Below are 13,110 nucleotides of genomic sequence, written 5' to 3'. Positions count from 1 at the left end.
TTGCAAACAGATAAAATACTGAGCTAACCTAATTTTAACCAAAGTAAAATTTGTGCTTTTTTCTCCTATATCCAGTCGGTCCATACATTGGGAGGTACTGTGGACAGAACACTCCAGGCAGGATCATCTCCTACACAGGTATCCTGGCACTGACAATCAACACTGACAGCGCCATTGCTAAGGAAGGCTTTTCTGCTAACTTCACCATCATTGAAAGGACTGTTCCAAAGGGTGAGCTGACATCGAAAATACTCAACTCGACAATACATAATGAGGCAGATGGGGATGTCAGGGAGATAGAAGGAGAGGTAGAAGACGACAAGCAAAAATTGCATGATCAACACTATATATACTAAATAGCGCCAAATCACAACCGAAGTCATCTCAAGGCACTTTACAGTATGATGTTTGAGACCTTACAGAGTATAATTGTATAGAAAATGACATAGAAAACCCAACAATCCCATTTGAGCAAGCTTTAGGCAACAGTGGAGAGGAAAAACTCCCTTTAGAGGAAGAAACCTCCAGCAGAACCAGGCTCATGGTCAAAATTTCAAAAATAGAATCACTAACTAAAGGGATTTGTTCAGGAGATGGTAGTAAGAAGCTAGTGTCTGCAACAGAAGTTACATGGTTTAAGAAATAGTTTTCTTTTTCATTAAGGGTACTGGGTATACAGTAAAGGCTGCCTCCCCAACAATGACCACCCTCACACACAAGCCCAGTTTATGTATGTATATATATATATATATATATATATATATATATATATATATATATATATATATATATATATATATATATATATATATATATATATATACATATATATATATATATATATACATATGAGTAAATCAAACTCATTACTTTGACTCATTACTTGTATTTTTAAGGCAGTGTTAGCCATGCAATTAATAGGCAGTTTGTCATTTTGAACTGTAAAGATGACTTGTGACCAAATCCTCAGCATCAGTCAACATCAGTTAATAAACAATAAAAAGTAAAGTAAAAGTTGCTGTAATGGCTATTGTCCAGATCAAAAGTTCATATCAATTATTTCAGACGCGGCTGCTGTTACATCCACAGAGATGTCAGAACTTCTGACCTCCAGGGGATAGAAAGCTTGACCTCAATGTGACCCAGCTAAGGCATTAGCCATGTAACCCAGGATGCCTCAAAACAGCAGTCCCAGGTCAACATAAACAAGGGAAACTACCTCCTGCCATGAGTGACTGGGCCATTGAGTGTATTATATGGAGCCAAAATACAGATGTTAAACACACCTACTTCCCCAAGAGATGGGGGAAAATAGTCTTTATGTGCAAAAAAAGATAAATTGTTTGCAGCAAAGTGAAGGAAACAGCCAGGAGACAAACTCACTGGAGTGAAAGTCACTTTAATGTCAAATACTGGTGTAAAAACTTAGCTTCACATTGAATGTTTTATGATGACATTTTTACACCTTAATGCAGAACAGTTCCATCCTGCTTCTATTAAAAACTAGGGAGAGAGAAGGAGAAAAGATTTACTGTGGCGTTGCTGATATGCTGTTCTGCTCCAGACAGCAGCAGCTGAGTGCCTGTTATGTAGTGTTCTCCTCCCCAGAGACAAGGTCTGATTCTGGGGTGCATTTAAGCACATGTTGGGTACATTCTTATGCTTGGAATTTACCTAACAATCTGGTACTATCTCATTTTTTCCTTTATTCTAACTTCTGTCTCCCTTTTATCTAAGACTTTGACTGTAGCGACCCTTTGGGAATGGAATCAGGAGAAATAACATCTGACCAAATCATGGCTTCATCTCAGTACAACCCTAGCTGGTCCCCAGAGCGCTCCAGACTCAACTACTATGAAAATGCATGGACACCAGCAGAGGATTCAAACAAAGAATGGATACAGGTACCACATCGCTTTATATTTTAGACATACTGCAGCCTCCTGCCTTTTGTTTGTGCCCCTCTCTCCCTCTGTCTTCCTGGCCTACCTTAACAACAGAGTTCATTTGCAAGACAGCTGGAAATTAGTCCAAGCATCCTGTATAGACAAACACACAAACAGGCACATATTTTTGTCTGTCAGCTAATATGCACAAAGTGATCATCACCCACGAGGTAAACTGTGGAAAGATTAAGGATTTAGTTCTTTCATCCTCAAATGGAGACAAGTCACACTATTCACTTTACAGCCCAAACCCCTCCCATTGACACAACAACTACTTCAGTACCTAGATGCATTTGGAGAGTTGTTGATATATTAACCAAAAGCCTGCAGGCCTTGCAAAAGCCCAGAGTGTTTTTCTACAAGCTTTGCTTCAGTGCGGAAAATCTTGGCCCCAGCATATTCCCCAGGAAGGAATAATAAAGCCAAAATGACCTAAAGCCATAAGCAAGCTTTATCCTTTATTATTGCAATGAAAATATTGTCCTAGGGGCCCCCGTTGCTCCTTCAAACTAATTTAATCAGTTTGTGAGAGTGTATGTGTGTGGATTTGTGTGCATGCTCTCATGCCCTGTGTGTCTATGTGTACATTCTTGACTTTGGATGTAGCAGGGTTCATATTGTCTTACAGAGGAAGCCAGCTTGTGTCTGAGTGGCTCAGGAAGAAACATGGCATTTACCTACCACTTCCTCAAGCAGTTGGACAATCAGTGACATTAAAGCATTTGTCTCTCTAAAAGCAAAGTCCATTGTTCGTTTTTTAATCAGATTAAAACACTGAATGTTACGAAATACAGCAAAAGAATCAAGTCTGTGTTCACCACACAATCCATGTTTTCTAAAGAGTATGATGCACTTGTTCAGAGCATTCGGAGCTAAAGCCCAATTATCACAAGTGGTTTGAAACAAATTCTACATTCTTCTTGTATCAATCCTGTCTAGTGCTCCAACAAGCTCCAAACTCCTCACTTCATGTACAAATCCTCTCAGTGCACTGTCCAATGCATAGGAATCAATTCATTATTTATTTTATTATCACTGCAGATGAAAGCAGACAGTTTTATTATTCATGACAGGCGACCTTTTAATTTCTGGGTATTTTCCTTTGCTCTGCTTTTCTTCCTTTTTGACAAACATAATCCAGATTTGTGATGCATTTTAATGCCGTCTGATTCCGATGCATGGAGAAGAGCAGAGCAAGATGCTAGAGTATGTGCATTCTTTGCTGGGTAATTAGATTGGTGTGGTGTGGTTCAGCATTGAGTACAGGGTTAGCCAGGGCATTAATCAGCCACATAAAAATGGACTGATATCCTTTGAGAAGGTTTGTGGTTTAAGGAGAGAATAAAAAAAAGGAAGTAATTCTCCAAAACAGGTCTTCTTTTCTTTTTTTCCTTATGCCTTTCCCATCTATTCCATTTCACCTCTCCATTTTGTCTCTTCTCATTTTCTTTGAAGCTTAAGGGGATGAACAGCAAGAGTCTGCAGCAGGCTGCTGCAGGAATAAATGAGTGTATGCCCCTAGACTTACCAGCTTATGGTTTAATCTTTGCTTTGTGAACCCACACTGGTTCCACAAGGAAACCTGTACTGTACACTCAGGTTAGTGTAGTGGTAAGATCACTGCCTTCCATGTGGGAGACTGGGGTTCAAACCTCTAGTAAGGGTCCTCTTTACGCTTACCCTGCCTACCCTTGTAAGTTGCTTTGGATAAAATCATCTGCCAAATGACTAAATGTACATCATGTAGTCAATGAAAGACTGGATCTGTATAACACATTTATACTCCTAGGGAAGCTGTATATTTTCAGATTGACACATGTCTTCTGTTGTGATTTGGCACTGTGCAAATTGAATTGAATTGAAACAGGACCTAGTAGCTGAAGACCTCTTTCAGCATACAGTACAGTACAGTTGTGTCATACACATACATTTTTAATATTCTGAACTGAATGTATTTTGTACTCCATATCTATAATTTAGCTGTCGATAATCTCAAGGTAAAGCACTTGGAATTTGTCATGTGTTGAGGAGCATGACCCACATTGACCATATCCCATCACAGTAAGCAAATAGCACTGTGAAACCTGGGCCACTTAGCAAATATAACATTTTGAACATTTTCATTTTCATTGCCTGTCCAACCAAATGACCACAGATTTCACACTTCCTGAAAAAAGCACTCTCACATAGTATTTATCTTTACAGGCCCAAGTGCAGAGGCTTATGTCCAATGCTAAACCAGCATGCTCAGCATGACATATTTTATATATCCTATCCATATTTGCTTTCAGTTACTCCAGGACAATAAGTTGCTGAAATGCCCTCTTCATTTCCATTGTCTCTCTCTTCGCATGTGTCATCATTACAGGGCTTACCGCTGTGCCGAGTAGTGAGTAATTAGGATATGAACTGGTAATTAACAGCAGCATTTCAGCTGGTGATGTCTAGGGAGAGCAGAGGAGTGGAGTCTGGCACCCAACATTGAGATCATCATTGTGCCAAACAAATGGAAACAATGGATGCTTTTTGTGACTCAATGCTCCCAGGCCCCATTCTCAATGGAAAATCAATGAGAGGATAGAGAACCACACTCAAGCAGAGTGGCCCAAAAGTGGGTTTAGAAATAGAAACATCAAGGATGATATGAAAGAAACAGTGCTGCATAAGTACCCTGAGATCAAAAGTCAACTCAGCCATAATCAGTGGCAGTGTTAGTCTGGAAATGCCTGAAAGCCTCATAGTCACCTATCATAACTAAATGGTAATCGTCAGCTACATATGCTAGGATAGGATCATCAGCCAGCTTGCAGACATGACTAAAGGTTGCCCTCTTTCCCGCCCTGTTCACTGTTGCTTCATTTCCTTATCATTACTCAGAGCGTTAGTTATGATTGTGTGATATGACTGGAAATGATACTGGACTTAAGGTGATTCACAATTAAGGATGAAAATCTTAAACAGACTGTTCATTCTCTTCTCTGCTTAAATTCCTTCCTCTAACAGTTGGATAACCTTAAATCATGCAACAGTACCTTACTGAGCCACTTCACACACAACAAACCAGGCATTTTTTTATTTTATTGCTGGTGTTTAACCTGTATGTTCCTCTTTGTCAGTAAAACAGATGATGAGTACATGGGGAACCATACATAATTTAAAGCTGCCAAAGAGGTGTCAGGGGCTAAAAATAACCTGTAATTCCGTCAGGTGAGCATGTGATAAATGGAAGGTTGCAACGGGAGCTCATAGGTCCTGCTGCATTTCAGTAATACAGTCCCTACAGTGCCTATTGTTACCAGTTTCAAAGTAGAGTACGTGAAAAGATTAAAGCTAAAAAATAATCTCTTTAATGACATAGTGCGGTAGCTCTATGTGCATCGCTAAGTTTTAAATGATGGCACAAAATGTCATCTGTGTTATTCTATGTGGAAAATGGGTCTGTCTAGTTTAGCAAAGAATTAAATTAGATTTGTGTTGAGTCAGTTAGTAGGACATTGCAGTCAACTCCATGTATAGGGTCCAAGAAACCACTTCTTACAAATTGCCAAAAAACTACAGGACTACATTTTGCCAAAAGACATGAAAAGAACCCTGATGAATTCTGGCAGCACATTGTTTAGTCAAATTAAACCAAAATAAAGTTTGCAAGTTTGTAAACCCAAATACTAAATGAAAGGTGACAGTCTAGAAGCTTTACAGGAGAGATATTTTCAACATGCCAAGGATGGTAAAATGCCTTTGGAACACTTTAAAACCTAAGCATCAAAACTCTCCAGCAAAGAGAAACTAAAAATAATAATTTGTGAAAACTGGCACAGCACCTCTCTACAGATGTCTGTAAGACTCTTGCCCAGGAGATTTGACTCTGTCATGAAAAATAAAGCCTGACATTCAGAAAACCTAAATACACTTGTGTTTCATTTGGTTGTTATATATGGAAATTGCTTAATAGTTTAACTAGCCAGACATTTTATTTTGAAATTGTATTGGCTTCCTTATTCTTGAGATTCATCTGAAAGCACATGAATGGAAAGGATTTGTAAATATTTAATTTCTTGGTGATTATAAGTTGACCAGCAGCTGTTTAACTTTAACACACAGAGGAGTGCTCCCTTCTTTCTCACCCTCTGGATATCAGCAGCCCACACACACATGCAGATGAGATTCTGTTTTTCTCTGTTCGTTCTCTCAGAGTATGGATTGTTGCATACAACTTCTTGACAACTACATTAAAAGCCAATAAAACATTGAGAGATAGAGCTTTACCCTCACTGCACACACACAAGAATGACTATAACGTGTATATGTTCATAAACCCCTTATGACGAGTGAAAGATCAAGGTCGGATACGTCGCCCGGATTGGCGTCACCGGGGCCCCACCCTGGAGCCAGGCCTGGGGTTGGGGCACGTAGACGAGCGCCTGGTGGCTGGGATCTCTCCCACGGGACCCGGCCGGGCGCAGCCCGAAGGAGCGACGTGGGACCGCCTTCCCGTAGGCCCACCACCCGCAGGAAGGCGCATAAGGGGTCGGTGCAGTGTGGATTGGGTGGCAGCCGTGTGGAGGTGCCTCGACAACCCAATCCCTGGACAAAGAATCTGGCAATTGGGACATGGAATGTCACCTCACTGGGTGGAAAGGAGCCTGAACTTGTGCTGGAGGTTGAGCGGTACCGGCTAGAGATAGTCGGGCTCACTTCCACACACAGTCTGGGCTCTGGAACACAACTCCTTGAGAGAGGTTGGACTCTCTTCTACTCTGGAGTTGCCCATGGTGAGAGGCGGCGGGCAGGGGTGGGCTTGCTTATAGCCCCCCAGCTCAGCTGCCATGTGTTGGAGTTTTCCCCGGTGGACGAGAGAGTTGTTTCCCTGCGCCTTCGGGTAGGGGATAGGTCTCTCACCGTTGTTTGTGCCTACGGGCCAAATAGCGGTGTAGAGTACCCAGCTTTCATAGGGTCTCTGGAAGGGGTACTGGAAGGTGCTCCGACTGGGGACTCTGTCGTCCTATTGGGGGATTTCAACGCCCACGTGGGCAATGACAGTGATACCTGGAGGGGCGTGATTGGGAGGAACGGCCTCCCGGATCTGAACCCGAGTGGTGTTTTGTTATTGGACTTCTGTGCTAGTCACAGCTTGTCCATAACGAACACCATGTTCAAGCATAAGGGTGTCCATCAGTGCACGTGGCACCAGGACACCCTAGGTCGGAGGTCTATGATCGACTTTGTGGTTGTGTCATCTGACCTCCGACCATATGTCTTGGACACTCGGGTGAAGAGAGGGGCTGAGCTGTCAACTGATTACCACCTGGTGGTAAGTTGGATCCGATGGCGGAGGAGGGAGCGGGATAGACCTGGCAGACCCAAACGTATTGTGAGGGTCTGTTGGGAACGTCTCGTGGAACCCTCTGTCAGAGAGGTCTTCAACTCCCACCTCCGGGAGAGCTACAATCAGGTCCCGAGGGAGTCTGGAGACATTGAGTCCGAGTGGACCATGTTTTCCACCTCCATTGTCAATGCGGCTGTTCGGAGCTGTGGCCGTAGGGTCTCTGGTGCCTGTCGTGGCGGCAATCCCCGAACCCGGTGGTGGACACCGGAAGTAAGGGAAGCCATCAAGCTGAAGAAGGAGTCTTATCAGGCCTGGTTGGCCTGTGGGACTCCTGATGCAGCTGATGGGTATCGGCAGGCCAAACGTGCCGCAGCCCGCGCGGTCGCAGAGGCAAAAACTCGGACCTGGGAAAAGTTCGGCGAGGCCATGGAGGAGGACTATCGGTCTGCCTCAAGGAAATTCTGGCAAACCGTCCGGCGCCTCAGAAGGGGAAAGCAGTTTCCCGCCAACACTGTTTACAGTGGAGGTGGGGAGTTGCTGACTTCGACTGGGGACGTTGTAGGACGGTGGAAGGAATACTTTGAGGATCTCCTCAACCCCGTCGTCACGCCTTCTGTTGAGGAAGCAGAGGCTGGGGACTCGGAGGTTGATTCGTCCATTTCCCTGGTCGAAGTCACCGAGGTAGTCAGTAAGCTCCTCGGTGGCAAGGCACCAGGGGTGGATGAAATTCGCCCCGAGTACCTTAAGTCTCTGGATGTTGTAGGGCTGTCTTGGCTGACACGCCTTTGCAGCATCGCGTGGAGATCGGGGACAGTACCTCTGGACTGGCAGACCGGGGTGGTGGTTCCTCTTTTTAAAAAGGGGGACCGGAGGGTGTGTTCCAACTATAGGGGGATCACACTCCTCAGCCTCCCTGGGAAAGTCTATTCCAGAGTGCTGGAGAGGAGAGTTAGGCCGCTAGTCGAACCTCGGATCCAGGAGGAACAATGCGGTTTTCGTCCTGGCCGTGGAACACTGGACCAGCTCCATACTCTTGCTAGGGTGCTCGAGGGTTCATGGGAGTTCGCTCATCCAGTCTACATGTGTTTTGTAGACTTGGAGAAGGCGTTTGACCGTGTCCCTCGTGGCATCCTGTGGGGGGTACTCCGGGAATACGGGATTCGGGACCCTTTGTTAAGGGCCATTCGGTCCTTGTATGACCGGAGTAGGAGCTTGGTTCGCATTGCCGATAGTAAGTCAGACTTGTTCCCGGTGTATGTTGGACTCCGACAGGGCTGCCCTTTGTCACCGATCCTGTTCATTACTTTTATGGACAGGATTTCTAGGCGCAGCCAGGGGTCGGAGGGAATCCGGTTTGGGAATCACAGGATTTCATCTCTGCTTTTTGCAGATGATGTTGTCCTGTTGGCTTCATCAGACCGGGACCTCCAGCAGGCACTGGGGCGGTTTGCAGCCGAGTGTGAAGGGGCTGGGATGAGAATCAGCACCTCCAAGTCCGAGGCCATGGTTCTCAACCGGAAAAAGGTGGCTTGCACCCTCCAGGTTGGGGGGGAGATCCTCCCTCAAGTGGAGGAGTTTAAGTATCTTGGGGTCTTGTTCACGAGTGAGGGAAATAGGGAGCGTGAGATTGACAGACGGATTGGTGCATCGGCAGCAGTAATGCGGTCGGTGTACCGGTCCGTCGTGGTGAAAAAGGAGCTGAGCCGAAAGGCAAAGCTCTCGATTTACCGGTCAGTCTACGTTCCTACCCTCACCTATGGTCATGAGCTTTGGGTCATGACCGAAAGGACAAGGTCGCGGATACAAGCGGCCGAAATGAGTTTCCTCCGCAGAGTGGCTGGGCGCACCCTTAGAGATAGGGTAAGGAGCTCAGTCACCCGGGAGGAGCTCGGAGTAGAGCCGCTGCTCCTCTGCATCGAGAGGGGCCAGTTGAGGTGGCTTGGGCATCTGTTTCGGATGCCCCCGGGACGCCTCGTAGGGGAGGTTTTCCGGTCCTGTCCCACCGGTAGGAGGCCCCGGGGAAGACCCAGGACACGGTGGAGGGACTATGTCTCTCGGCTGGCCTGGGAACGCCTCGGTGTCCCCCCGGAAGAGCTGGAGGAGGTGTCTAGGGAGAGGGAAGTCTGGGCATCTCTGCTAAAGCTGCTCCCCCCGCGACCCGGCCCCGGATAAGCGGAAGAAAATGGATGGATGGATGGATGGACATTTAATGTGGTCTCCCTGCCCATCTGACCCATAAAGCACAAAGACAATACACTGAGTAACAGATAGGTCTCTCACACCCACAGCTGCTACTGCTGTTGAGGCATAATTGGAAATTTTCCACCTCAGATTTGCACCAACACTGTTTGTATGTCATTCCTCACTATTTGTGTACATATATACACACATAGATGTATACAGTATATGTCCTATTGAAATACTTGATGTGAATGTCAATATGTTCACATAATTGCATGCACACCAGACCCTTACTGGCTGATGTTAAGTCCAAGCACCATTAATTATTTTCCGCCTTTCTGCTTTCCTCTGGCTTGGAGTCATCAGTTTGACTAATAACAAGAAGGTAGAGGACATCCACAACACATGAAGAGATCGCCAAACATATTTGTTGTTCTATGCTAGAGCTAAGACTCCTGCCAGACAAGGACAGATTGAAGCTGAGCCCTGCTGGACTATCTTTCTGCCCTTGCTTTATAGTCCAAAGCTGCACCCTACCTCAGGGTGATTTCTTACTGTGCATTGCATGTTTATGGCTTGGGTATGAGTTACTGTGGACCAGCATGTCTATAGTGTTATTTATCTATTGGAGTCCAGACACTCTAAAATAACAGTAAAGTAAATGTAGAACAGATGCAAGGTGCATTCTGTTTCATCAACAAGGCCCACTGATGCAGCACATACCTAGAATTATGGATTAGCTGGATCATCAACTGTCATACTGAACTGCCTGCTACCTAACACATAGTATTTAATCACCCATATGAGGATGGGTTCCCTGTTGAGTCTGGTTCCTCTCAAGGTTTCTTCCTGTTACCTTCTCAGGTAGTTTTTCGTTGCCACCGTCGCCCTCGGCTTGCTCATCAGGGACAATCTGATTATTATGACTCATACACATTCACTGTTCATGTAAACTTCCATAGTTTCTTTGCTTGTGTAAAGCTGCTTTGCAACAATGACAATTGTAAAAAGCGCTGCACAAATAAAACTGAATTGGATTAGTCATTATTCACTCCTTTCCATCCAGTGGTGAGTTTTGATGACAAATACTGTCTTATCAGAGAGTGACTTGTTTGCCCAAGACCCACTGTGCACTGCATGTAGTTTTAAATTTTGGTTCTAGGTTTATGTATATAAGTCATTTTGTGTTTTCTCAGGTGCTGAGCTAAAGGTCTCACTGGTAATCATTATCTTGGCATGTTTATTTTCACTGTGGTCTCTGTGGTCTGGGATGGACTGTGTTTTACAGTCAAGTGTCTTGGCAGTCCATCTTTCTGCCATGACCCTTGTAACCCCTGTCTGTTAGCCTAACCTCTGTCTCATTCATCTACGTCGAACAAGCAGCCATTAATAAATCATGCATTGCTCATTACCTATGCCCTGTTATCAGTTCATGTCTGTGAAATTGATCTAGTCTGTTCACACCTCATGTTTCTGTCCTTCACATCTTTCAGGGCATCATTGTTAGCTGCTTGACTCCGCAACCAACCTTCTATTCTTCACTCTTGCCTTCTCTCATAGCACTTCATCAAATCTGCTGCAGATTTGCAGCATACAGTTTGAACTTAACTAAAAGAAATTAGAAGAATTCCATGTTCTTGTAGTACTACTGTTCAATTGAAAATATTCCTTTACACTCTCTTTTGACCAAAAATATTAATTTATACGAAATTTCAGTCAACCCATTTTCAAATCAGCCACATTTCAACACTCATGCCCTGAGATAGTTTGAATATAAGCATCCATGAGTGCTCCCAATTACCTCTGCCACTTATGTATATTCCCAGGAGCTCTTCTTCACCATTACTCATAATGAGAATCTTCCACAGAAAACATTACAAGCCAAGTCTTCCTATTAGACCTTTTTTTTAGCTAAGCCTGTTAAGTAAGCCATTGGCTAGTTGGCCTCCACTGGTTCTGACTGGTCATTTGAGGGTCTTGCTGCCAGCTGATATGCTTTTCCCATCCACTGCTGCCATAAATGGACATTTACCAGGCAGAGAGGAATTCAGCTCCTGTGTTATTAAATGGAAACTGTCTGAAGCTGGCAGGATTTGATTTTGTCTCTATTTGTGGACTCAAACAAAATCTGGGTCTTAATATATAAGCCCCATGAGCCTGTAGACTGAATCAAAAGTATTCTGTCTGTAAGTGACTGTATTATTTGTTAGTCTCCATCTATCCAAGGCTTCGAGTAGCCAAGAGAGAGTGGAAGAAGCAAACCATTCCTGCTCATAGAAAGAGCAGGAATGGCATGCAGATGCTCCAGCTCTGTGTTTTACATTTTGTAGCTCTATTTACATTTATAAGAGCAGATTATGGTGGATTTGATTTTCTAAAATGTGCATGCTGCTGTGTCTGTCTGCTCACTCCCACATGAGGGATTTTACTGTCATTGCTCTTTCTTACACACTCTTGTGCATATGGAGAATCTCCTCTGAGTTGATGAAGTAATCTATTCAGACTATGGTTGCCATCCATTAGAGCTTGAGCTCTCATAGCATCAAAGGCCTCATCTCTTATCACGATCTAAGAAAACTATTCTACTAACGCATCTGCTTCTTGCATCACTGATGTGTTTTAGCATGCTCAACACTGCCTTGTGTTTGGCAATGGGTTGCTTAACCATGTAACAGTAACTTATTCTGCCAGAAATCAGCTCTACATACAGCACACACATAAAAACATACACAGCAAAATATACACAGCATTTTATGCATCAAACAGAATACACATGCACTCAGACACTGACATGCTTCTCTGACCCCACTGTCTTCGGCTGTCTTCTTGTGAATAGATAATAGGCTTCCAGTAATGCACAGTTTATAATTACTTTATAAAAGCCTGCATATTTTAAAAGCACAATATTTGATATTTAATCTATATATCTCTTTCTTCCTGGCCAATTTTGATAATGTGATTGCAGACCCTTTTCTATTCAACAGTTACTTTAATCCAATAAGCGCTTGTCTCCCATCTCAGGAAATTAAGTTGTGATCCTGTGTCTCATTCATTAATTTGAATTTCATTTCGTTGCTGTTTATTAAATTCCAGGTAGCAGCCGATTAACTATAGCTAGAGGTGATTTGAATAGTGAGAATGTATTTTGAACTCTCCAATGTGCACTCACAGTCTTTTCTACAAAAAATATTTTATTTTATTTTATTTGTTTATAGTATTTCACCTGTATCAGCAGCCTGCTCCATGGCTACTGCGATTTTTCACAATACATGATATGGGGATATTTACATGATTTTTTTTTCCTTCTACAGGTGGATCTTGGATTCTTACGGTTCATCTCAGCCATTGGGACACAAGGTGCCATCTCCCAGGAAACTCAAAAAATTTACTTTGTCAAGACCTACAAAGTGGATGTCAGTTCTAATGGAGAGGATTGGATCACTTTGAAGGAAGGCTCCAAGCAAAAGGTAGGAGTCTCTACATTCCAACATTTGTGTGATGAAAGGCAAGAATGGCCTAATGATAGCATTGTTTGACATTAATAAATTTAGAGGCTAATCTACTCTACAGCAAAAACATGCATTATTTATTACTGTGAGGTTCTGATAACTTACACTTAACTCTACAGTGGAACAGTGTGGCAGGCTATAACTATCC

General features: G+C 43.7%; 1 protein-coding gene across 3 annotated transcripts in view; it reads left to right on the top strand.

Annotated features, from left to right (window-relative positions):
• The window catches only part of nrp1a (neuropilin 1a), a 56,489-nt gene that overhangs the window by 24,381 nt on the left and 18,998 nt on the right, over positions 1 to 13,110 (top strand). For all 3 annotated transcript variants that reach the window (XM_026364448.1, XM_026364449.1, XM_026364447.1), the window contains 3 exons: positions 76 to 231; positions 1,738 to 1,904; positions 12,765 to 12,920. In XM_026364448.1, the coding sequence (XP_026220233.1) occupies positions 76 to 231; positions 1,738 to 1,904; positions 12,765 to 12,920 (479 nt within the window). The remainder of the gene's footprint in view (positions 1 to 75; positions 232 to 1,737; positions 1,905 to 12,764; positions 12,921 to 13,110) is intronic.

This window comes from Anabas testudineus, chromosome 2 (assembly GCF_900324465.2).
Source record: "Anabas testudineus chromosome 2, fAnaTes1.2, whole genome shotgun sequence".
Lineage (NCBI taxonomy): Eukaryota > Metazoa > Chordata > Actinopteri > Anabantiformes > Anabantidae > Anabas > Anabas testudineus.
The sequence above is the reverse complement of the archived record's forward strand: the minus strand, read 5'-3'. Positions and strand labels throughout refer to the sequence as shown.